A 25,429-nucleotide genomic window follows, 5' to 3' on the forward strand; every position below is an offset into this window, starting at 1 on the left:
TAATCGCCATGGAACTAACTTTATTGGGTATACCCTGTATATATCAAAAACTAAAACAAGTATATTACAACTCCACTCCTTTCTAATAAGTTTTTTGTGTAGGCTTATAGAATTCATAGAGAAAATTCATATTTAGCAAATTTTGAATAGTTATTATTTAAGGTAATTGCTCCGTGAGTTTTCGAGATATGCGAGTTTTGAGATTCGAGATTGCAAATTGAAAAGTGATAAAAATTAGATATCTCTCGTTTCAGAATATTTAATAGAATTACTCCTCTCTAATGAAATGACCCGAATTCTAAATATTTCAACCTGGTTGCTCTACCTAAGGTTCTGGAACCTTGAAATTCAGTTTGAAATATTTTTACTTTAGGCCTTTAGAACAGTTTAAAAATGACGAAAATGGATATTTAAATGTATATCAGAAATTAAAAGAGATATTACAGCTAATTTTGGCTCCAATGGTTTTCAAGATATCGACGTCGTTTCTTAGTATTGGTGCCTATGTGATACCTATATGGTATTTGATGTGACGTAATGCGATAAAGTGAAATTCGAATTTTGTAGATTTATTCTACGTATGAAATCAATTACTTATTAAAAGGAACTCGGCTATAAAATCTCTTTATGAGATATATAAAATGAATTCAATAGATACAGCCAACGTTACATTAGAATGTACCCTAGAAGATCTTTTTGTTTTAGATTAGGAGAGGAGATTAGGTGTGTGGTAAATTGGTACCTTGTTTCCTCGTTCATTCATGGGTTTAAAAAAGGATAAAACGTCCCTTAAGGATACAAAAGACCTGTCTTAAAGGTTTTTGGTATCCATAGGGGATGCCAAAGGTGCCGAACGTTTACTATCATATATGTTTCCTGTTTCTATTTGAAGACATACAGGGTGTTTCCAAAAATGTGGGCAATATCCCGGAAATAAAGAGTTCTTGTTAATAGATTGTACTTGTGCTTATAAATTTTTTTCTAAAAACTTACCCTTACGGAAATGCAGCTCTTCAAAATTTGGTGGCGAAAATAGTATTTCCTAAATAATTTTTCTTACAGTTGATGAAATTTAATGAATTTTGGATCACTCGTGTGTCATACCAAGGTTAATAGGATAGGACCTAACACTTCTTTCTACATCATCAGGGAGATGGAGGGGCGGCTACACTCAACTTCTATATCCCTAAACTTTTGAGGTTTTAGGTTTTTTAATTGTTATAAGGTATATTAGATTTCCGGCGTACCTAAGAAAAAAATGACTATGAGTTAATATATAAAAAGCGAACAGTTTTTCAGAAAAACAATAGTTTGTTAAGGGGTGTATTTTACAAAAATAATGGAATTTTGCGCGTATTTTTTACTCTGTTGCATAGATGCGAAAATAAACAACATTTTTGTGTTAAATGTTAAAAATAAAAATTGTTAAAAATAAACTTATTACTTTGAAATAAATTCATTAAATTTCATCAACTGGAAAAAAGTTATTTAGAAAGTACCATTTTAGCTATCAAATTTTGAACAGCTGTGTTTCCATAAGGGTAAGTTTTGAAAAAGTAATTTATAAGCACAAGTACAATCTTTTGACAAGAACTTTTTAGTTCGGGGATGTTGTCCACATTTTTGAAAACACCCTGTATACAGTCGATGCAAATTCTCTTGACACTTTTTTATCTCTATATTAGTGATACTTCTGAATTGATTTTTGAATTACAGTTGACTGTACTCAATTTACGTTTTCTGATTAATGAACAGTTGTTTATTCTGAATTACGTTTGACTGCTTTTTGAATTACATATAGTCGAAAACGGTATAATACTCCATAAAATGTTTAGGTGATATTGAGTTTAAGGTGGGCAAAAAAGAAAAGTAATATTGAAACTAGACTAAAAATGAATATACCTAAGGATTCATAAAGATAAAACCAAGCTAAGGCCATCAGGATGCTCTTATTAATTTATTCCATAACATTGTCTTAATTCTATTATTTCTTTATTATATTAATTAGCACATTTTATCCTTAATTAAACAAGTAGAGGTATATTATAATATATTTTTGAATTTTATATACGAAACAAACTGGAATAGTTTGAAATTTATTTGGTATAATTACAAATGTTACAGCTTACAATATTCATTCTCCCAACTTAAAATTATACATAATGCACATTAATAACCGGAGGAAAAGGGTATTAGACTTTTACAATCGTATCATTATACACTTTGAGGCTGAACTTACAATTTTTCTCCCTTTTGTTTTGCTTTATATCAATAGCTCCTGGTCAGCCGCTCCATTACAAGTTAATATGTAAATATTCAAATTCAATATTTTTTAGAAGGAATAGACGTAAGCGCATATACGAATGTTGATATAAAATTACACGTTTTGCAATCTGCTATAACAAAACTAGTCTTCTAAATGCAGAAAAACATCTATTGTTTTAGTTTACACAAACGTAGAACAATACATGAATACATCTATATTTGTATTTAATTAAATTTTATAAGAGCAGGCGTAGCAGAGTTGCTTATCCACAATAATAAAGTAAAATTATACTTGTTTTGTATTTGTTTTCGTTTGGTAAGTGAGAACAAAGCAGTAAAAGAGGAGCAGATAACGTCGAGATAACTTTATTCGGCGACGCTGCGTTTACCCCAAAGACCTTTCAGATTGTTCCAGGCTGGCTGGCGTTTACCCCACGATCCTGGAAATAAAGTATCTGCATGTACTAAAATTTGAAATAAATGGTCAAGATTTTTATTCTTAGCAGAATTGAAAGTTTCAATAAGTAACTAGTCGCTATTGTGTGCAGGAAGTAGTTTCACGACGATTTTATCTATATTAAATTTCACGATGATATTATCTAATCTCTCCCAAATTTTTGTAGTATAAAAGAAGTAAAAATATGAATGAATGCCATGACTAATTATCATTGCCCAAATATCGTTTTTGTTACTGCATCACCTAAAAATTTTTCTTTAACACGTTTTGCTTTATTAGGTCGGTATATTTGTGGTTTTTTAATTCACCAAAATAATGAATCTAGATAGGAGAAATTGTTCTTGAAATCGCCCATTACTAATATTAGTCCGGGGATATTAGGACGGACTGCAGGATGATAAAGATTAATGTCGCGAGGCCAAGAACACATTGGCTTCTTCGGAGAAACGCTCGTACCCACCAATTTTAATTTTTAGTTGCACATTTTTGAAATTTACATATAGTGATCTAAATATAAGTTATGAGAATTATTTTATTTTTTTAACCAGAAACATCTATTTTGTATTTTATTTTCAGATTCTATAGAAAACTCTGTTCGCAGCTTATTTTTGGTTCATTTACAATATGTACACTAGACAAAATCCATTTTACTGGAATGTTGGTTTACAAAATTTATTATTGTTTGTATTAGGTATACCTAGATAATGAAAGCGATAACAAAACTTTGTTTAATGTGAAATCTACACATTTTACCTTTCGATTGACTTTAAAATGAAAGCTGAATTCATTACATTCCCTAGGGGCATAAAATTAAAGGAACCATTCGCATGACATCATTTCCCAATTTCTATAGGCAAAAGTTTGCGGGGAATCGATTTTACAGTTTTTGATTTTATAGAGAGATTTTAATTAAAGTTTCTTTGTTACTCTTGCGAGTCTCCTCGATCTTTCAAATTTTACACTTAAGTGACTGGCTTAATGGGACTTTAGGAAAGTTAGTTTTTTGTTACATTTTATGTTTTTCATATATCCTGAGTGGGTTCTCTGTATAAGCCAAATTTCAGTGTTATTGATTCGAGTTTCGAAACATTGTACCTCACCTCTGAATTTGTCCCATTTGTTACTCCTTTTCCCCCAACCCTCGTTAAGACTCCTCCAATTTCTCTTGTTGACTTCATGCGACAAATCTAGTTCTTGATCTGGATAGAAGTCAATGTTATTGTCACTGACGTCTTCGTCCAGAGCTGCAGCTAATTGCCGTAACACTGCGTCGTCGTCATTATAAGGAGCGAACCTCTTACCCCAACCTCCCTGAAACAATACAAATTTCCTTCAATGTATATACTTAGTAAGCGCTAAACAGAGGAAGGAGTTTTAACTAAATTAAAACACTCCATATCCCAAATTGAAACAGAATTAAAAATAGAAAAAAGTGGATTAAAAATTGTTGTTTAAGGCGCCTTGCTTCCCTTGGTGTATATTCTCAAGAATATTTTCCCAAATGGATAGTAAAATTTTACTTCCCTGTAAAACTCGGAATTAGTGAAATTAACGCGCCCTAAACTTCTATATTATAACTAATAAAAGAAATTACTTTTTACAACGAAAAGGAACAACCATCTAACCTGAAGTCTTTGCCATGCTCGTTTATCCATCACCTGAGTCAACCCATCATCGTCTTCGGAGTTAGAATCCCGCTTCCCCCAGCCGGAGTGTAAATTGTTCCATCCCCGTTTGCCCCACATAGGCAAATCAGTCTTCCAGCCTCTCTTCGAATATTCATCATTTTCTAACTGAAACATGACAATGAAGTGTACTAAGGATCCTATTTTCCCTTCGTATATCCTAAAACCCACCCCATAAAATTGTTTACACCCGATAGTAATCGTAGGATAAAAGCTCATTCTATTTCCAAGGGATTTGTCGTATTTCAATTCAAACAGATTTTACCTGTGGATTTTCCTCTAAGGATTTTCTAGGTGGTATTGGCAAGTCGTTGGCATCCACCAAAACTAACGCCTCCAGGCATACTGCAAAAGCTATGACGTATAAGAACATCTCATAAGGCCCTCTCAAAGCCGATGACCATTTTCCAGATATCATTGCGACCTGAAATTTGAGTAACGTTTTTGATATGTAGAATTATAAAATTCGTCATAAACAAAAGGAAATCATATTAGGAGTAACAGTGATAATGGATTTATCCCAGCTGAAGAGGTTCTTGTAGATATTATAATGAGACATCCCATTGTGATTTTCTTTTATCATCTAGATGAGTCTTCTAATTAGTTACATAATATAATCTTTTAGTTAGTTTCAAACAAACTTTTATGCTAATTTCATTGCCGTATTCACGGAAACTTGCTTATTGAATATACCTATACTTGGCAAATTATAAAGTAAAAGAGCTGGGATTTCTGACTGAAATAGAGTCAGTCTGTGTTAGAATTTTTGTAAAATTATTCATCATTTAAGCAAAAAGTCGCAAAAGTTTCGTTACTGAGACTATATAATGTTAAAATAAAAAAATTGTTAAGGGTTTACTTTAGAAATGTTTCAGTTTTTGAAATATCAAGTAAAAATTTTCTAAATAATGTTTGATAATGTTTAAAATTCTCACAACTAGATTTAAAAAATCACTGTTAAACTTTACAAGGTGGTGTTCTTTTAGGGTCAATTCCCTTATTCAGCCCAAACTTTTTCGTCGTCCGCTACTGATTGTTCAGTTGCCTCCTGCATTTTTTTCTTATTTGTAATTGTTTCCAACCGATTTGTGAAAATAACCTAGGAAACATCTCAATTTTAACTGATTTCCCCATTGAAGTTAGAACTAATAGTATTATACTGAATTTATTATTATATTGAATATATTTTTTCAACCACTGACATTTTGATTAGATAATTACATTTTCTATACAGTAGAAAACTGTTGAGAAAATTTACCATATCACTGAAAATTATTCCAAATTTTTGAATATTTGCACGAACTCGAGTTGCTCACTACTTTGAATATCTTAAACTTATCGTCATGGTCCATTTCCACCACCATAATGCTTATATCAGTAAAAATTCACTGTCTAGAATGGGGTGAAACATTGGTCATGTTCCCTTAACCAAAACTTCATTTTTTTCATAATAAAAGTGCTGTATAATTTTAGGAATATGAAATCTATGATATCAACAGAAATTATTTCACGTGTAGTTTCTGATATTGACAAATAACATAAACTCTTATCCTTCATCGCTTCGAATGATATGAAATTTATAGTTATATTCACTTAACGAAAACTTAATGTATTCGTAATAGGCGCACTGCTTAATTTTGATATTAAAAATTTACTTAATCAACATCATTATTTCATATTAACAAATAAATAAAAATCAATATTAAAGTTACAATACTGACAAATTATTTTGAGTTGAGACAACTTTCTAATTTTTAAGTAGTACTTCAAACATTTTTTACACTTTTTAATGGAGAATCTGTGTAAATATACAGGGTTATTCACGCTATATGGCGCGGAATATTATGGCTAAAATACGAGGCTTTCAAAAAGTTTCACTTTTGGGCTATATGTGGATCTATTATGGCTACTTTTTAAAATTATTTTCATATTATACAGGGTGTCCCAAAAGCCTTCAAAGTATCAAAGTTGTGTTTTTTTTAATGGAACCCTCTGTAAATTATTGCATTTTTGGATTCTCCGATCAAAATAAGTGTATGTTTTAATAAGGTTTACTATACCTAAAACTTAAGGTTTTTTAAATAATTTGAATTTTATCAAAATTTGACCTAATTTTCATGTTTTAAACACTTAAGAAGTATTTAAGTTATGCAAATGCAATTTACAGTGTAGTGTAACAATGGATCATATTTTATATTCCAATCATGATAAACTTGCCATTTTATACAGGATGTGCAAAAATTAAAACTAATCAAATAAGAATTTTAAGTGGCTATAACTTGATTAATTTAAATACAACGCTATATTTTTTAACTTACCAGGATATATAATTTTGGATTACCTATCAAATGGTATTAGGGTGTTCATAACTAAGTCTTCGCGTTTTTACAGAATACGCTAAATAATTGTTCTTTGCGCCATTTGGTGTTATTAGTTCAAAATTCCAATGTATAATTCAAATTCAAATGTATATTTTAAAATGTCAAATAATTTATTTAATCTGTCAGTTTAGTCTGCGTAGTTTGTTTTTCGTTTTTGCTAGAATGGTATTATTTTTCGTAATTTTGGACGCTTAGATCGTTGAATTAAAATAGATTTGAAATGTTGTTGTGGGGTTACATAATTAAAATGAAGATTTACCCAAAAGAAGAGCGTATTGACATAATTTTTATTCTTGGAGAATGTCATAAGAATTGTTTATTGGCTTCTCGAGTTTATGCTCAAAGGTTTCCCGAAAGAAAACATCCTAAGCCAGCCGTTTTTGAAAGATTATTGCACCAATTTCAAAAGACAGGAAGTGTCAGTTACAAGAAACCCATTACAAGGAAGTCTGTCACTGAAGATGACGAAAATGTTTTTATGGTAGTTGGTTCAGTTATCGAAAATCCCAATATTAGTCAAAATTTGATATCCGAAGTTACGAACATTAGTCAAGCAAGTGTTTCAAGAATTCTTAAAAAACATAGTTTTTATCCTTATAAAATACAGCTTTGCCAAGAACTTTATGGATATGATTTTGACAACCGAACAGAATTTTGCATGTGGGTGTTAGATAAAGTGGCAGAAAATGAAAACTTTTTCGATGAAGTTCTATTTAGTGACGAATGTACTTTCCATAACAATGGTCTTGTAAATAGACACAACTTTCATTACTATTCTGATTCGAATCCTCATGAATACAGAGTTATGAGAAATCAGAATAGATGGTCCGTTAATGTGTGGGGTGGAATACTGGGTCCATATTTAATTGGACCGTATTTTTTTGAAGGACCTTTAAATGGTGTGATGTTTCTAAATTTCCTTTTACACCAATTTCCAGTGTTATTAGAAAAAGTCCCTTTAACTATTAGAACCACCATGTGGCTTCAATTGGATGGAGCTCCGCCTCATTATCATCGCGAGATTCGGCAATTTTTAAATGCCAACTTTAAAAAAAGGTGGATTGGAAGAAATGGATATCAAAATTGGCCCCCCAGATCCCCGGACTTAACTCCGCTAGATTTCTTTTTGTGGGGATACATAAAAGGAATTGTCTACAATACGCCTCCGACAACTTCACAGGATATGAAAACACGTATAAGAGACGCGTTTGAAACTGTTACTCCGCAAATGCTTTCCAGAGTTAGTAGTGGTTTTAAAAAAAGAATTTGTAAATGCCTAGAAATAGACGGTAGACATTTCGAACATCTATTATAAATTTTTTTTTCTGTTTTATGTTATAGTTGATATATGATTTAGAACTTTGAATTAAATAACACCAAATGGCGCAAAGAACAATTATTTAACGTATTCTGTAAAAACGCGAAGACTTAGTTATAAACACCCTAATACCATTCAATAGGTAATTAAAAATTACATATCCTGGTAAGTTAAAAATTATAGCATTGTATTTAAATTAATCAAGTTATAGTCACTTAAAGTTCTTATTTGATTAGTTTTAATTTTTGCACATCCTGTATAAAATGGCAAGTTTATCATGATTGGGATATAAAATATGATCTATTGTTACACTACACTGTAAATTGAACTTGCATAACTTAAATACTTCTTAAGTGTTTAAAACATGAAAATTAGGTCAAATTTTGATGAAATTCAAATTATTTAAAAAACCTTAAGTTTTAGGTATAGTAAACCTTATTAAAACAGACACTTATTTTGATCGGAGAATCCAAAAATGCAATAATATACAGAGAGTTCCATTAAAAAAACACAACTTTGATATTTTTAGGGATTTTGGGACACCCTGTATAATATGAAAATAATTTTAAAAAGTAGCCATAATAGATCCCCATATAGCCCAAAAGTGAAACCTTTTGAAAGCCTCGTATTTTAGCCACAATATTCCGCGCCATATAGCGTGAATAACCCTGTATAGTAAAATTTTTCCTAACATACAACATACAAATGTTATACAATATTTTTTTTCTTATGGCCGACATAGTATTTTCTAGATTTTTACGCTAATTTTGATTTTGAAAATTTCAGCAGCAGTTTGGCATTAATTCAAGCGAAGACCGTTAATTTACATTCTGAACGTTGGAAAAAAATTAGCAACATATTTATGTTTCTCTTTTTAATGGGAATCTGAATTTGTAATCTTAGATTTTCCTTTCTCACACAGATCTAGATATGTATGTAATCTATATGCATAATACGCATCTGTTCTTTACAGCTTAGCATTTATGGCAATTAAAGGATGTTAATTCAATGAGAACTTGTTTTTTTTTATACCATACTAGCTGCATAGTTTCAAACCTGCCTATGAATTATCAAATTCCAATTTTGTAAGTTTTTAAACATTTTTGACTCTGTAAAATTTCTGGTATGAAAGTCCTGAATCAAAAATCGGTCTAAAATCGAAATTTGCACAATACTTTCGCTTTTTTTTGAAAAATATTTATAGTCTTAAGGTTTTCTTAAGTTAATCTTATGAAACTTTATGAATAAACCATTTTTAAAAATCACACTTTTATGGAGCGAATGAAAGATTTTGCAGTTCAAATATGTTTTAAAATATGGATTAATATGCTTACCTATAAAAAATAGTTTTAATTGAAAATGTTATTAGACGTAGACTAAAGCGTGGTATATGCTAATTCCCACGTGTAAAGTAACTTGTGTTCAAAAATGTGATTTAGATAAATAAATCTAATATATCTCTCTCTTATCAGCAATATCAGCTGAACATATTTTTGTTTCAACAGTTTCCCAATTTTGAAAAATTTTATCAACTTTTGCCATCATTGCTTCCAATCAATCATATTCAATTTGCTTAGAATTCCTATAAATCTTTCTTCCAGGAAGGCAATTGCACATCTTGGTTTAAAGTATGATCCAATTCTAAAGTTGTGTAGGTTGCTGATGTAGGAGTTACAATCTGCATTAATATCATTGCAAAACTGACAAAAAATTCTATAAATTTCCTTTTCATGTTGAATGATTTCATTTGCGGTATGTTTCGGTTTAACTTCAAATTAGGAGAACAAAATATTCCTCCCTAGAGAGAGTTTCGGATAAATGCATAACAAGAATGTCAGCTAACATTGCAGTTATACAAATAACTTGGAAATTTCGGACCTGTAGTAAACGGGAAATATTTTATGCATAATACAAAACACTAATCTTGGTAAGTAGGCCTTTTGGAGAAATCTCCAATTATTATGTTAATTTCAGAACATTTTTTCATGCAATTTTCAAAAACAAAAAATTTTATACTAAAAAAATCTTTCCAAATTTAAAGAAAGTTTTCGATCATGAATAAAAATAGTTCTATTTATTAGTGGTCTCTGGAAACGAAAAGTGAGACAGGTAAGGCTTGAAAATGACAAGGGAAAACTCTCTATAATAAAAACAAATTTTTGCGTTTGAAAAGTGGAAAATTGCTTCTAATTCTGCCTAAGAAGGCTCTGATATATTGAAATGTAATATACACAAAATGTTGCAATTTAAGGTAATTCAGTTTCGAACTTTTACAAGATCGGACAATGAAATATGAAGTTTGAATTTTTTTTTCCAAGGTTTGAAGAGTTTAAAACTAGCTTTCGTTTTCCTTTTACAGCAAATTTTTTTAAGCAAAAAATACCTTACATTTTGAATATATAGATTCAGAAAAAGTCAAGTATTGGTAGGAATCTATCAGGTTCCTAGCAGTATTTTAATAAACAGAACGATGCAATTTTTCCAATTATTTTAAATCTTATAGAGAATCCAATATGTTACCAAAAATGCTTGTTTAATCTGAAAAAAAATACAGTACAATTATTCTAAATCTCAATAACTCTGTTGCCATAGAAAGGCCTTGTCAGGCAACAGGTGAATCTAGAAATAGTCAACCCTTGAAGGAAATCTCATTATGTAAAGTCTTTTAAGGTTCAAGTGTTAATAGGTCCAGAAATAAATAAATTTTCGAAACAGGGAATTAACCAGGTTTAAAAAGTTGTTTTAATCAACAGAAATACGCAATTTTTAATTTACCGAACCTTCATGTTTCAGAATACCAAACTGAAGGAACTTCTTGGTTCAAAAATGAGGTAGTCAATATTTTTATCAATGATATTAAGAATACAAAACGCTTTAGGTCCTCCCATTAAAAAAAGGGTACATCTGAAAAATGTTTGTGTGAAACATATTGCTGTTATATTGTCAGTCAAGCTTCAAGTTAAGAGACGTTGAAGTGTTATAATTTTAACAGAAGAGCAAATGACTCTGCAACAGGTGCATGGTGGCTTCGCATTCACCTCTTTGTCAAGAAATGTAATGAAATTAACAAAAAACAGTTATCCTCAGTGAAAAACAATACATTGACAACTGTAACAATTGGTTACGTACATGAACATGTATTGTCCAAAATAATTTCCATTCCAATAAGGTCCACGTTTTCCTAATCCCCGTTTAAAACGTGACAATCGCTAGGTTCAATTAAACGACTTTTCAATCTGATTCGAAGTGACGTTTTGCCGGTTAATTGTTTTTTTTTGTTTTTTTTTTCAATTCTGGCAACGCTTGTGTTAATCGAAACCTCTCCATATGTAAATGGAAGCGAATTGTTTTCACTCTTTAAACGCCACTGGTCCTAATTGAATCCTGTTCGTTTGACCGAGACAAGAGTTTGGTCCCGCATAAATGAGGAATTCATGCAGTAATTTACTATAAAGCGAGAGGATTTATCGCTGGACGGATCCGACTTACAAACACTCAATTATATAAGTTAAATGAAGGAGTAGATTGATGGACGCCTATAAGCAATAGCTCAGCGGTTTCTATGTGGATTGAGAGCTTAATTCACACTATGGTAGTGTACTATACATATAACTACTTATTCCCTTATCGGAATTTTTACATCACTGTATTTATGATAAATGGCTAAAGCGACTTTTCTTGCAGAAAATGATTAAATAATTAACAGGAAAAAATATTTAAATTGCCGAACAGATTGAGAGTCTTTGCTGGTTAAAAGTAAAGTTCAAGGAGACCCCCTCAGAATGTTGGGGCATACTTCATGTGTAAAGAGAATATATTGTATATTGAAGTAAGGATTTGCTATTATCTGTTGCTCAGTTTCTATTTCGGTAAAGTTTCCTAATTTTTAATTCAAATTTGGAGTGCGTTAGAGGATTACGTAGTTCATTCAAATTTTCTATCCATGAAGGTAAGCCGTCGATTAAGATTAAATATTTCCTGTGTTACACACGTAATACCTATGAATTATTAGCAATTTCTAATAGACTTACTAACGTATGAATAGACCTCCCACAATTTTCAATAGTTAACAACGTAACGCCATTATCGGATAAAATCGCGAGATTTCAGTTTTGTTACTGCTCCCCGTGGGGTTTGCTGGACGTTTATTACGGCATTACCAACCTTGCAAATATGTGCACGAAGCAATGGGAACTTTAATGTATTTTCGAATTTATTACACTTCTCAGTTATAGCAAAATTATTTGGAACCATATCAAGAAATGTGCCGAGAGGGAGTAATTCTTAATCAAGTCTGAGAAGTTACATGGTAGAAGGAAAGGTACAGGAGTTTACGAAGTTTTTAAATATGTATGTGTTGGAAGAAGTTATTCGTGCTGAGAAATACTGATTCTGAGACATCTGGGAAACAGAAAGTGTAATAAAAGATGTGGGAGTTTTATTATACTTACTTATTCCAGACCTGAGACTGACTAAAATTATGACCAAGAGTAAACTTATTATACGATTATTTGGGCATTAGAATTTAGACAAAGACGTAAGTAAAGCTCTTGGGAATGATTATAAGAGCTAACATACAATTTGTAGGTACTGACTAAAACTAAAATCATAGGCTTATTGCATACTGATCGCCTCAAACTCAAAGCATTTTCACTACAAATTTGTAATTAATTCTTATTTCCATAACTAAATTATCTTCAATTTTCAAGTTTTGAATTCTTCAAAAGGATTATCATTTCATGAGCTTCAAATAAAGGTATAAATCAACTTGAAACGTTTTCATCTTCAGGAGTTCGTCAACTTGCAAATTTTTTTACATGAAAAAAAATTTGAAAGAAAAGTGAAAATAACTCAACATGTCATAATTCATATTGAATTTAAAAGTAAGGCAAATATGCTCCCAAATTTCGCATTTTTGATTTTTCTTTAACATTTCATAAACGAAACTTACAGTTTCGTGAAGTTAATCACCAAGAAAGTGTGCATTGAAAGCGATGAGGAGGAGTTAGGAGAGTAGTTTAAAAGTGGAGATAACTCACTTTCAGTTGAACATGAGATATATGAGTCTAGTTAAGCTATCTTATAGAACAAATATTTTTACACAAGGATAGTCACGCAATTCTTTCATTAGAAAATTTCTGACTTCCCACTATCGTAGCCCAATGAAACTTGGTTTCAAGCAAAAATCGAGCATTTTAAATCCAAGTAAAATATTGTCAAAATGGCAGCACTTCCGGTTACACCAGAAGTAGCTATCAACTTCGTTATTTTAAACGGAACTCCTTATTTTTTTATCATTTTTGAATTTCTCGTTAAATTTCAAGGCCAGTTTATGCAAAGTATCGTCTGTCTAATATTTACCGTTTCCGAGTTATACCGGAAATTTTGAAAATTTGGACAGCTGCAAAATCCCACGGATATCGGCATTGTATTCTAACCGCTACGAATTTTGCAATCGGTGTTTAAGGACTCAAAGGGGATCTAATAAGCTACGTTTTGACTTATTTAAATTGAACAAAAAGTCTTCTACAAGCTGCCTCTAAAGTTGCTTGACTTAAAAGTTCATCGACTTGCTTATTTCAAATGGGATTCAAAAGAGGCACCTTAGCTAGACTAGCATTGTTCTCATATTTTTTGTTCGTATATTTAAATTTAAACCTAGACATAAACTATAATATAATAAAAAAATGCTCTGCGGTCTATGTCAATAATATCACCTCCACTTGGGCCACATGCCCATGAACACAGATTCTAACAAAAGCAGTTGAAGTTTTCATGAATTTTCAACCCCGGAAAACTTTGTCTAAACTGGTGAAAAGTTTATCATTTCGTTAGGTGAAAAATAACGGTAAATTCTCAGAAAATAGAAAAAATTCATAGTTAATTGAAATTACGTTTGCGTCAAAATTACGCATATTCGGAAATTGAGAATCGAGGATGGCGATCGTAGTTAATATTTAACTGATAAGAAAGGCTACTTCAGATTCTTTGCAAAACGTGTATTTGTATGAATCTTGAAAAGGAATGCTAAAAGGACATAAAATTTTATAAGGTTTACAAATATGTATACTATATTAATTTTGGAAAAATGTTAGAATTGATATTAATAATATGGTTAGCTATACCTCAAAGTTAAATTCTTTTGAATGGAAAAAATTAAAAAATACATTTTGACTTGAAAACAATTTCTGTGGACTGCAAAAGTATGAGGTTTCAAAAGTTGAATAGTCACGCTTATAAAAGCCATCCGGGATTTAAAATCTAACATCGTAGGGTATACACGGAAAAAGTTACAATTCAGTGGATAAGTAACGAAGGTTAGCTCAACTTCTATGTTTCTCCATTTCGGAGAGTGAAACGTGAGCAAAATTGAACTTGAAAGTTTTAGAGCTGCATGATGAATTGAATGAGGGATAATTTCGTCTTGAAAAGATTATTGGATTTCTAAGCATTGCAATGGGAACATATATTATAAGTATCTAAAATGGCAAATACTACCCTCCGTTTCGAATTCTGAATGATTCATGAAATGAATGAGGGAATGCCTTCACATCAGTTTCCGAGATATTTAGGGGCAAAGTGCGAATTTTAAGCCCACAAAATTTGCAAGTGTGAGAAACACTTTCTAGCCGATCGTTAAAGCTTTACGAACATTGCTTCTAGAAATTTTTCCATATTGTACTCGATGCATTCCTCAAAGTTCGCCTTCAAATAGATATTAAAAATCTATCCCAGCTGAATCTAATTAGTAAAAGACAGAAGCATACAAATCATAAAACCACCGTAAAAGACTTATAAAGGATATACTATTTCAAGTCCCTTTTCTGTAAATAATAGCACTATTTCAAAGCTTAATACCTAACAATTTAAATTCCCCTTTCTGATATTTGCGTCTCTATTTCATATGACTTTTTTTGATTCTTATATTGATATATTATGAGCTTTCAATTTTCTACTTATACTGGAAATCCGACTCATTTCGAATAAAATTACATACATACTGTTTAGATAGTGAAATATATTATACACGACCCTATCTAAAGCGAAACAAAGCAAATTTCCTGGAAAAATACGTGGTTTGATTTGAAATTCAATGAGGTACGAAAACCGTTCTTTTTGGCATATGTGGACATAAATAAAAAAAAAAACAGATATGATTCATGTTTAAATGGAAGAAAAGGGGATCCTTTTTTTAGTATGCATAAATCCAGAAAACATCCAATATAAAAATCTACGAGTATGTTTAAAATAAAGAATAAACCTCAGTAATTTGTCTTCCGTTCAAAATCATCATCAGGAATTTATTCTCCCTTTATATCCATATCTAAGCCTTCATTCTTTATAAATGGCCCACCCATGACGGGCTCGAAAAAGGGAAAGTACTTGACTATTATAATTTTCCAAAAGACCCAAAAGTGATTCTTTGGCGTAAGTTACACATAATATGAAGTCAGTTGCATTTGCTAAAGAGGAAGTTGTTCTGATATATTTTGATCCTCAATGGAGCACAATTTGAAAAATGACAAAGCAGGCAATGTGCCCTTTTTTAATAAATAATGACGCTTTCGACATGACGAATATGACCCACTAAGGAAACGTTCGTTCCAGTTATCTTGCCAAATGTAAATTTGCAAAAAGTGAAGATATATTACCATGAATCTGAAAACGTTTCTCTGTGCTTACATGCATTTAAAGAAGTCTTTTAGAAATTGGCGCAGACATTGGCTAGTTTTAATTGCCCAAAGTACTCACGACACGCTTTACTATGTTTTTGTGAAGCATCGTAAGTAATTATTGTAACCTTCTACCTAAACTTCTCTAGCTACTCCAGTTAATTCACTTTCAAACTGTTCCAATAAAACTCTACAATTTACTTAACTTCCAGCACTTCCCTCGTCTTTAAATTTAACAATTTAGGGGTGCATTCAAACGAATGATTTTAAACCGAACACGATTTCATGCTCAACAACTTTTCGCCATCTGCATTCTGGTTTATTAAGTAGGTATAATATTTTGCATGTTTTTGCTATTTTTAGCATTCTGTTCACGTCTTGTAAACTGTGTTGACACTTTAATTTCAGAAATATTTTCGTTTCATAAGAAACTCAAAATTATCATCATTTCTTTGCTCTTATCTTGTTTGCTATACCGTAACATTGGTAAAGAGAAAGAGTTATTCCCTCCAAGTGGCCCTTTTTACAAGCATCTTTTTGAATCAGTGAAAACATCATGTTGTGCTTAGTCAGGAGAAATGCCTCCACTTACGCTTACACACTTCCAGAATTTACAAATTGCTGTTTAAAATTCAGCGAAGTTTCTTAGTTTTTAGACACTTATACCAGGTACGTTTGTGAACACCTGAACTATAAAAATCAAAATCTTCAAAAATGTTTCCAAAATAGACATTCAAGAGGGCTTTTGGTATTTTATTAATGAGCTGCGTAGATTTTTCTATGGTAATCCTGAATTTATTTCATACGATTTCATTATGATATTAACGTAAGCTAAGCAAATTATATCAAAGTTCTCAACTATGCAGTTAAACAAGCAGTAAAGCAAATTACATGAAAATTAGCCCCTCCTCCACTCCACAATGAAATTGACGTCGTGTAAACAAGAACTCCTGAAACCTGAATGAATGGAGAAATTCAGCTTATCATGCTTGTCGTTGTGATTAATGTTCTGGGCTTAGTTGAAGTCCAATCTTCTTTTTTGGAACTAAGAACTGATAACGTCCTAATCTATCGGAGTCTAATATAGAAACGCAATGCTCAGAATAATCTCTAGCTAAGAGCGGCGCTTTTTTGTTTGCTCATGTTTGATTTGCATTAAATTAAAAGCAGCTTTTTGTGGATAAGAGATGAAAAATAAAATTTTTCAGTTCTGAAATGCAAGCCATGAAAATTGGCTCTAAAAGCCTTAGGCAACGCAGAACTTTTTCACACTCTTGCGTTGTTTGTGCCAGTTTTGATAACTTTAAGCTCTAGTTAACGAAGGGCAAACATAACATTTTACGGATAAATGTGGAGCAGTAAAAAATAAATTAAATTAGGGGCAGTAAAGCTTTTGAAAATCTCATTTTATAATAGCAATAATGCCCATTTGCAGCCTCGCGATTGAGCTGAAGGTTAAACAATGCTCTGTCAACAAAAGGAGTAAACCTAATTATTATTTACCGCAATTGTTTGCTAATTTGCTTAAATAAAAAAATGCAACATTTAACAAAATTTTCTATGGTAATTTTATTGGTTTTTCCTTCCGAATTGGTGGATAATTACGAAACGCAGCCAAAAATTACAGTTGGAACAAAATATGAAAGTGTCACGGTAAATGTGCCCATTCTAATTAAACAAATCAAAAAGGATTTAGAGATAACACAGTGTGGCTAAAATTAATCAACATAATATTTACGCAGTATTATCTCTATCCGACACGTTATAGGCGAACAAAATAATTTGTTTAATGAACTTTAATAACTGCACCATGTGTGTTTGTAAAAGGAAAGATAAAAGTGGAGTTATAAATGTGTAAAGTTTTCCCTACGCAGGAACTCAGGATCATCCAGCCTTAGTACGAGAGTCGAGGTTTTGCAAACACTCCTGAGGTATTTTAATCTGCGTTAATGCACATACAAGCTACTTTACAAACTTTTATGGAATTACCTGATTAATCAAATATTGAAGTTACACGACTTAATGGAATATTGAAGGAACTTCGCCAAAGACAAAGGCAAAGATTTATGAGTTTGTCAAAGAGGCTTGGAAAAAATCTAAAGGGGAGGATTTTTTCCATTTTATTCTACCTACTTAGAAAACAACCACTCACAGAACGTAAAAACAATAACGAGAGAAGTACAAAATGAGACGCAGGACAGTATTTAACTGCTACGATAAAGATACTAATTTACACAGAAGACTCCTCCAGACTCGTAAAGGAAATAATAAAGTCCATAAAACAGCCATTTAGTAGGTCATTAGGAAAATACTTACTTCAATTGCAGTCAGATTTCTGCAAATAACGATTTTTGAAACGTGAAATAAAATTTTATTTCGAACACTTATTGTCTAAAAATTTCGAGGATTTAATGGGTGATCTCGTTGCTGTTCATGGCATTTCTGTAAATTTTCCTCAAACTCGATTTTACGATGTTTAATTAAATTCATAAACACAGTCACTTGACAGTGAATTATTCGATAAAATTGCCGAAAATTTAATATAAATTATAAACATGACTCGAATGCACAGACGTAAAGTGGGACGAGCTTACCGTAGCCTACAGATGTTGCTAATTAGTTTTCTACAGCAGAATATATCTACTTTAAAATGTATGACATAAGACTAGAAATAATTGTAGTGCCATCTGGGCATTATTACCTCTGTTAGATTTATGCTAATCAGTTTTTATAGTGAAAATTTCAAGGCTGATACAAATATTAGTAATGTTAGGTCCTGGGAAACTGCAGTCTCCAGAAACTTGCGGATATTGGACTAATTTGAACAAAAATTTATTGAGATATGTCCATACGAGGAAAATTTCGCTCTAGGTTGCTACAACCTGATATAAAATTGCGAAAAATAAGTCCATGGAAACGTGGTTTCGTTCTTTCGAAATTGCCCTTCGGGGACCTCACTACAAATGTAATTCTTGTTTACTTTGGGCTGCTCAAAATTACAAAAATTCTTCTTTATTTTTCATCGAGGCATTTAGAAACTTCATAAATTGTTTACTCTTAAGACCTTTCGAGTTAGTTAGTTAAAACACAAAAAAATAACCACAAATCACATGATAAGCTCAGAAACTCTACAAATGTTGCTCATCAGCTTACTACAAATTGTCCTCCGAATTCAAAAATGTTCCTTTGTGGCTGAGCATTAAAAAAATATATTAAAATGAACATATTTCTCTATCATTTAGAAATGCAAAAATGCCATTTACATCACCAGGATTGGCAATGCGAGAATTGTTCAAAAAATCGAAATGATTATTTTATAAATTAGTTTGCATTATAAAATTCTTTTCAAACCGTTTCAGAAATTTTTAAGTTTCAGGAAAAAATATTTCGTGTCACTTTGATTTATTTAGATATCACGAAGGTTTCTCTTCATTTCACCCCGACTTGCTCAAATATACGAAAAATTACTTCTCAAAACACTTCGATTTGCTCAGAAGCTTCTATTAATACCTCTCAGGAATTAATAGGAAAATCAATACTTGGCGTTAATCGAAAATAGCAAGAATTCCTTTCAAGTAATTCTGGAATTGCTCATGAATTTCAAAGAAGTTTAATTTCCGGTAATTTTTTTCGATTTACCTTAAAAAATCTTTAAATTATCGACTTCTCAGGTATTCCAAAAACAGGTTTATTTAATAAAGTACTTCAATCCATTCAGAGGTCACACAAACTTTACATGAAGTTACACATTAATGAGCTACAATTGCGAAAAAAAATCTCTTCAGGTCATTTTTATTGATCAGAAATTAAAATTGTCCTATCAGTCTAGGATGCTCCAAAAATTTCGCGATACTTATTGGTCTTCAGGTTATAGCGGGTGATTACCTATCACAGCAGATTCTTTTTAGCTCACTTTAATTTAGAAGATTCAGACAGAAAATTTTTGTAACTCAAAAGTCACAAAAATATTTCCTGAAGTCACGTTAGGCACTTAAACAATTCAAATGTTTGCTCCTTAGATCATTTAACGCAGAACTAACAAAAATATCACATTAAGTATTAAATTAATTTTAGGATTATTGAGCACCACTAGGATATTCTAGTGATATCTAGGCAATCGGAAAGAAAATTATTCTCCATCAGATTACTAAGAGTAAAAATGGCTGACGAAAGGGAATAGATCTTACAATTAGAGATTTTCACGGGCCGGGGACATCTCAAGGAACAAAGCCCGGTCCGGCCAAAAGTCGAGATTATATAGGGTCAAGTTAGTATCTTCTGAACTCGATTTGGGATCTTTTACAAATTAACTGAAAATGTTAATAAGTTAATTTTTAATAAAATGTTTGGAGATATCAAATAATGAAATAACGTTGAATCTCACTGTATTAAAGCCAGATTCGATATTTGATCAAGGCGTGTGTAGATATCAGATTTTACTACAGCCACTTTAATCCGGCTGAGTGGTGCCAAGATGAGACTTTCTCAGGCTCGGTCCTGGTTTGACCGTATAAAATAGGCTTGTTTTGATCCTTAATGCAGATAAACAGGGTGTGAGGCTATAACCATATACTTATATATAAGCAAGATAAGCAAAACGATATCTCCATGAATTTCGTATAAAATGTATCCGTGGAAGAAATAACTGTATGGATCTAATAGGAGGAATATTTTCTATAGATTAAAACAAGATGGATAGTATTGATAGAAAATGAATTGTAAGAATACATGTAGCAAAGAAGGTTTTTCAGGTCCCAAAAATACCTACGAATTTAACTCATATTAGCTGAATAATTTGGAGAATAATAAGAGACGAAAAAGACAAAGCATGATAATTATATAAAAGCTCTTTGTAATTGTAGTAGAAAAAGGTTTTAGAAGAGGTGCAACGGAATAAACTAGTTCGTGTGGAAATCAGATATTAGTCAAGATTTAATTAACCAATATCCAAAGCAATATAATTAAAATTTAATTATCCAAGAATCGTATGGGTGATTGTTGGATTCCTTGAAAATTCGATAGAGCTAATTGAAAATAAATCTTTAAAACAGCCATCGTTATCGCAATATACAGAGCCTAAAAGTTTCAAAAAATCCAATTTATTCATCCACAATTATCAAGATATTTACATGTGTGTTATGATTGAACATAACTCAGTCTTTGATTTTAAAATCTTAATATGAAAATTATAGTTTTTGTGTTACTTTCAGACCCTTATTGAAAACAATCTATTATAGGTAAAATCAAGGTTCTCCTGGGCACGTGTTTACACCCGAATCGTATTCCCTCTTCTCGAATGGAGACTCTATTTGATCCGGTAACTAAATAAGATTGATCGAGCCAACTTCCGTTTAAGTAACCAAAACTAATTTAATCAAATCTGCATCTTTAGAATCCAGAATGATTTTCCCTTAACTGATGGGGATGGGGTACAAGCCAAACTATTTAAGACGGCAATTACTTCAAGATCCAATTCCAGTAGGTAACGTTGAACTTAAATTATCTTCTGCAAACTGAAGTTGGTTGATTCGGGATTAAAAATGCCTACTTTTGCCATCAGCTCAGATTATGACGAAATATTTTGCAATCTAATAAGATTACTATCACTATTGGAAAATGCTTATTTCTGCTTAAAATAAATAAGTACTTTATGCTCTTTAAACTTTAAAATGTCTCTGAGGGCACAGACTGCGAGGGCAGTGCCGGTTTTCTAACCTAACGGGATATCTTGTAGACTTGTGCGCCTTTTTAGCCGTTTTAAATTTTACTTTATTTATACCAGAAAAAGTTATTTATAATTCTTCATTTAAACGGACCAGACCCTCAGGCCGAAATCAACAGTCGTAGGAGGGAGGTTCTGGAGCAATTGCCATAATGGGAAAATGAAAACGATCGCACCGGAAATGGAAGCTAGAAAATCGCATTTAGCTACTTTAAGTAAATATGTAAATAGAGCAAGTTGATTTTTTAATGTAAGTGATGAACTTACTTTTGATCTCCCAGGTGGAACGAAACAAAACACCCACAATAAAAAAATAATTCGATTCACTCCATTACTTCAAATATGTAAATTCGCAAAATATTTGTGTGCTTTTGCGGTTAAAATGGAATTTGTAAAGCATATACCTTCCACATTATTAATTTTAGCCCTTTTGTGAGGTTTTGTTGCCTTGCAAATGATGTACACTAAAATGTGTCTGGTTTTAAAATATCTCTTGACAACGGCAAATGCTTGCCGCGTCCACTAAATTATTATTGAGGCAATAACGAGAATGAGACTAATAAAAAGTATTGTTAGAGGGTTTGATGAGGTGTCCAATAAATCCGCAGAACAATAATTAGGTTCAACTCTAAACTTTATTCAATAGTTATTAAAACGAAAACCGCCTTTAAAACCGAGTAGAAGCACATTTCTTTAAGGACTTTTTAACCGGCGTATTAAACAAGAGTAGAGGTGAACCAATAAATTTGGCCCATTCGTAGTTGAAAAATTTCGTAATTAGGTACACTCAAGAACTGAAAACTGGAATAAAACTTTGAGACTTTGAAATTTGCAAAGGTCTTCTTTGCTGTGTCTAACATTTTATTTCTGAAACAAGAACACGACTTTCAACGTCCACTTCTCGGTTGAAGCATAATTCAAACTCCCCTGTGTGTTTGCAAAATAGGGCATTAGGGATAATATTCCGATTTCTTTTAGGCATATATAGGGGAAAATTCTCCTCTTAACCTTTTACAAGTTGCAATAAGTGCATAATTAAGGACCAGTGTCAATAATGCCCGTAGGTGGCCCTTACTTTACAACAAACTGCCGAACCCCAATTGCTATTGATGGATATGATTATAGCTGGGGTGAATACTATGTCGAGGACACATAAAAAATTCAGAAGCATTTTATGGAGAATTATAGCAAAAACAGCCTGAATTATCAAATATATTGGAAAATATCGGAATTAAAGACGTTGTCCAATATAAAAAGGTCAATTTTGCAGTTGCGTTTGAGGTATGTATGTATGGCCTTTAAGGTGATATAGATACGAATAAAAAAATAAAGTCCAAACCAAACGTTTCTGTACTTTAGATTAGAACGTTTAATAATCTAAAATATTTGTTTCCATATACAAGATTAGTAATTCCTCGAGACACCTATATACAAATATATTGATTGAATTATTGGTTCAACTATACGTTTAGTTATTAATAGGAAGCTCTGTTCTATATATTTTTTCCTAACTCTGAACTGCCGATACTAGCATCATCTTAAGTAAATTCATATACTAAAACGATATAATTTATTTTCCTACCTTGGTTTCATCCTAGCATTTTTTGCTAACTCGTACTACTTTTAAATATTTCCCTGCTTTTTTCACAATCTAAAGGTGTTTTTCTAAAATAGCATAGTTTCGTAAGATTCGTCTAACAAACGCAACCAGTAAGTTAGTAGTAAACAGAAGGTGCTTGAAGGGCATGAGGCGCATAAGACGTGGAGTAATACTGCCCGAAGAAATAATCTAAACCAATATTCCCGTACGTTAGTCTATGATGTTAGGTGGGATACTTGATGAGAGACTTGTTGAAATTCAATTGATTTGGCCTATATCCCTCCAATCAGCATACAAAGAAGCATTTCTAATAATCTCATCTTGCATGTCTTAAGTCTTATACATCTCTGGTGTGGGTGAGGGTTAAACATAGATCATGAGATATGCAGTAAATACTGCTTGGAGTCATAAAGGCACTAATTTAAGCGGATTTCGAACGAAGAAGCTGACATTTACGTACGTTGCTGTGGTGTGCGATATTATATGAGCGATAATCGTTTAAATTCATTGGATTGGTGCAATTATGTTGCAAAGCAGTGTTTTTGCATATCTCATGTTGCATGCCTGATATTTCATACATCTCTATAAAAAATAATGTGCGAACAGCCTTAGTTCCAGGGATAAGGTCGAGTCATACCAATTGCATTGACACCTAATGGGCCACCCACATATTCACTTATTTATTTTCAGTTTTTCCTAAAGTTTCCACAGTTTATCAGATATTTTATTCAATGTTTGACCCTAGGAAATTCATTTAGGGTTACTTCATTCAAGGATCAAGAGATTATTAGACACTTTCTACCATCCCTTGTTCTTCGGTGATACGTTACTGTCTTAAAGTTCCAATTCAGTTTCCATATTGAACAGGGAATTTAAGTTTTCAGAAAGAAAAGACCAGTGACCTGCTACTATAAGGTTTTTAATTCAGGTAAGTTTAAGCTCCTAATATCTTATATTTTGCCCTCATGAATAATATAAAGCTATAAATTTTAAGTCACCTGATGCGTTTATTGAGTTAAATTTAAAATGATATCCATCAGTCAAAATGTTGGCAGGTATCTCAAAAACTGAACTGAAAGCAATTTTTTTTTTAATATTTAGAACTTTGGTACCTTCTATATCTATTGAAATTTGTTATCTTTTATATAAGGCAAATTCAACGTCAGCCAAATTCATATTTAACAGAAAGAATATATGGATAAAAAAAACTTCGGCCCATTAAGGAGTAACTATCTTGTATTTGGTACTTCGGCGTCCATATATGGGGAGTTTAAGAAATAATGGTGCAAATGAGTATTGGGTCCTGAAGAGTAAAAAATAGAGTGAATCAGCTAAATTTGTTTTATGCCAAAGTTGCTTTTTTATTCTACAGGGAGTTTTATTAATTATTTTTTAATAATAAATTGGAATATATATATATATATAAGTAACTGGAATAATAAGTAAATTGGAAATGAATTTTTACTGTCTTAAACCCCATACTTTTTTGTACTATTGTTTCTGCGAGACACTCCATAATTAAAATTGCCATAATTTCTACGCTATGTGCATCATGAAGCAAGGTAAAAAAAAGTTTGTTTTAAATTGCGGCGAGAAATACTGATTTGGGGGGAATTTTTTTAAATCAACATTTTTGAGAAAATTTAAATGTAGACAACTTGATACTTAAAATTAAAAATTAAAATTAGCAATTTACTAACCAAAAAAAGAATTTAAAAAGTACACTGCGACCTGTAATATTCCTCAATACTGAGATTACCATTTTTCTTTCTCAGTGTTGGATGTGAATAAGAACAAAACAAAAAAGAAGAAAATATTCTGAAGTTGATACAACAACTTTAGAACATTTTGTTTTCCTTGCAATACTCAATTTTCCTCTGAATGGCCACTGCCTAAGGGAAGCAATTCACCCTCTCTATATTTCAGTATGTTTTTATATAGGGGGCGTTTTATATGGTCCACTTCCTGATTGTGTTTTCTTCTTAGATCATAAAAAAATAATGATGTTAATATAGTGATTCTTGAGGTTATTTTTGTCCGAAACAATCCTAAGTTAATAAATAAACCGAATTGCAATATCCCTAGCTTCTCTAATTAATTTTGCTTACCCTAATACTTCTCTTCAGCGACAAAAGCACCTCCCTCGAAGACGCCAAAAGTGTTGACCGAAACACGCGACTGTGGCAAAGTTTCTTCGGTCGCACAAAACCGGAACGGATCGCTCTGAATTGAACCCTTAGCGGAACGCAAAATGAATATATGCTGGTGCGCTTTCCTGCCTCGATTTTATAATGTTGTCCCCCCACTGAAAGGCCCGTGTTATCTTCT

The 25,429-nt window shown here is 31.9% G+C and overlaps 1 protein-coding gene across 1 annotated transcript; it reads right to left on the reverse strand.

The window, feature by feature from the left end:
- Positions 1-1,943: 1,943 nt before the first annotated feature.
- Positions 1,944-25,429, reverse strand: Mip (Myoinhibiting peptide precursor). The gene is made up of 5 exons (XM_066397842.1): positions 25,210-25,429; positions 4,673-4,831; positions 4,348-4,515; positions 3,823-4,033; positions 1,944-2,705 (listed from the first exon to the last, which is right to left on the reverse strand). The coding sequence occupies exons 2-5, from the start codon at positions 4,823-4,825 to the stop codon at positions 2,632-2,634; spliced, it is 606 nt and encodes a 201-aa protein (XP_066253939.1). The 5' UTR covers positions 4,826-4,831; positions 25,210-25,429; the 3' UTR covers positions 1,944-2,631.

Source organism: Euwallacea similis, chromosome 16, assembly GCF_039881205.1.
Source record: "Euwallacea similis isolate ESF13 chromosome 16, ESF131.1, whole genome shotgun sequence".
Lineage (NCBI taxonomy): Eukaryota > Metazoa > Arthropoda > Insecta > Coleoptera > Curculionidae > Euwallacea > Euwallacea similis.

Bases quoted from the DNA above. Each gene is read 5' to 3' on its own strand.
- Mip (XM_066397842.1), bottom strand. From the start codon at position 4,825: ATGATATCTGGAAAATGGTCATCGGCTTTGAGAGGGCCTTATGAGATG. The intron at 4,034-4,347 runs GTTAGATGGTTG...GTATTGTTTCAG, and splicing joins GAGCATGGCAAAGACTTCAG to GGAGGTTGGGGTAAGAGGTT. The intron at 2,706-3,822 runs GTGAGGTACAAT...CTTTATTTCCAG, and splicing joins CAAATGGGACAAATTCAGAG to GATCGTGGGGTAAACGCCAG.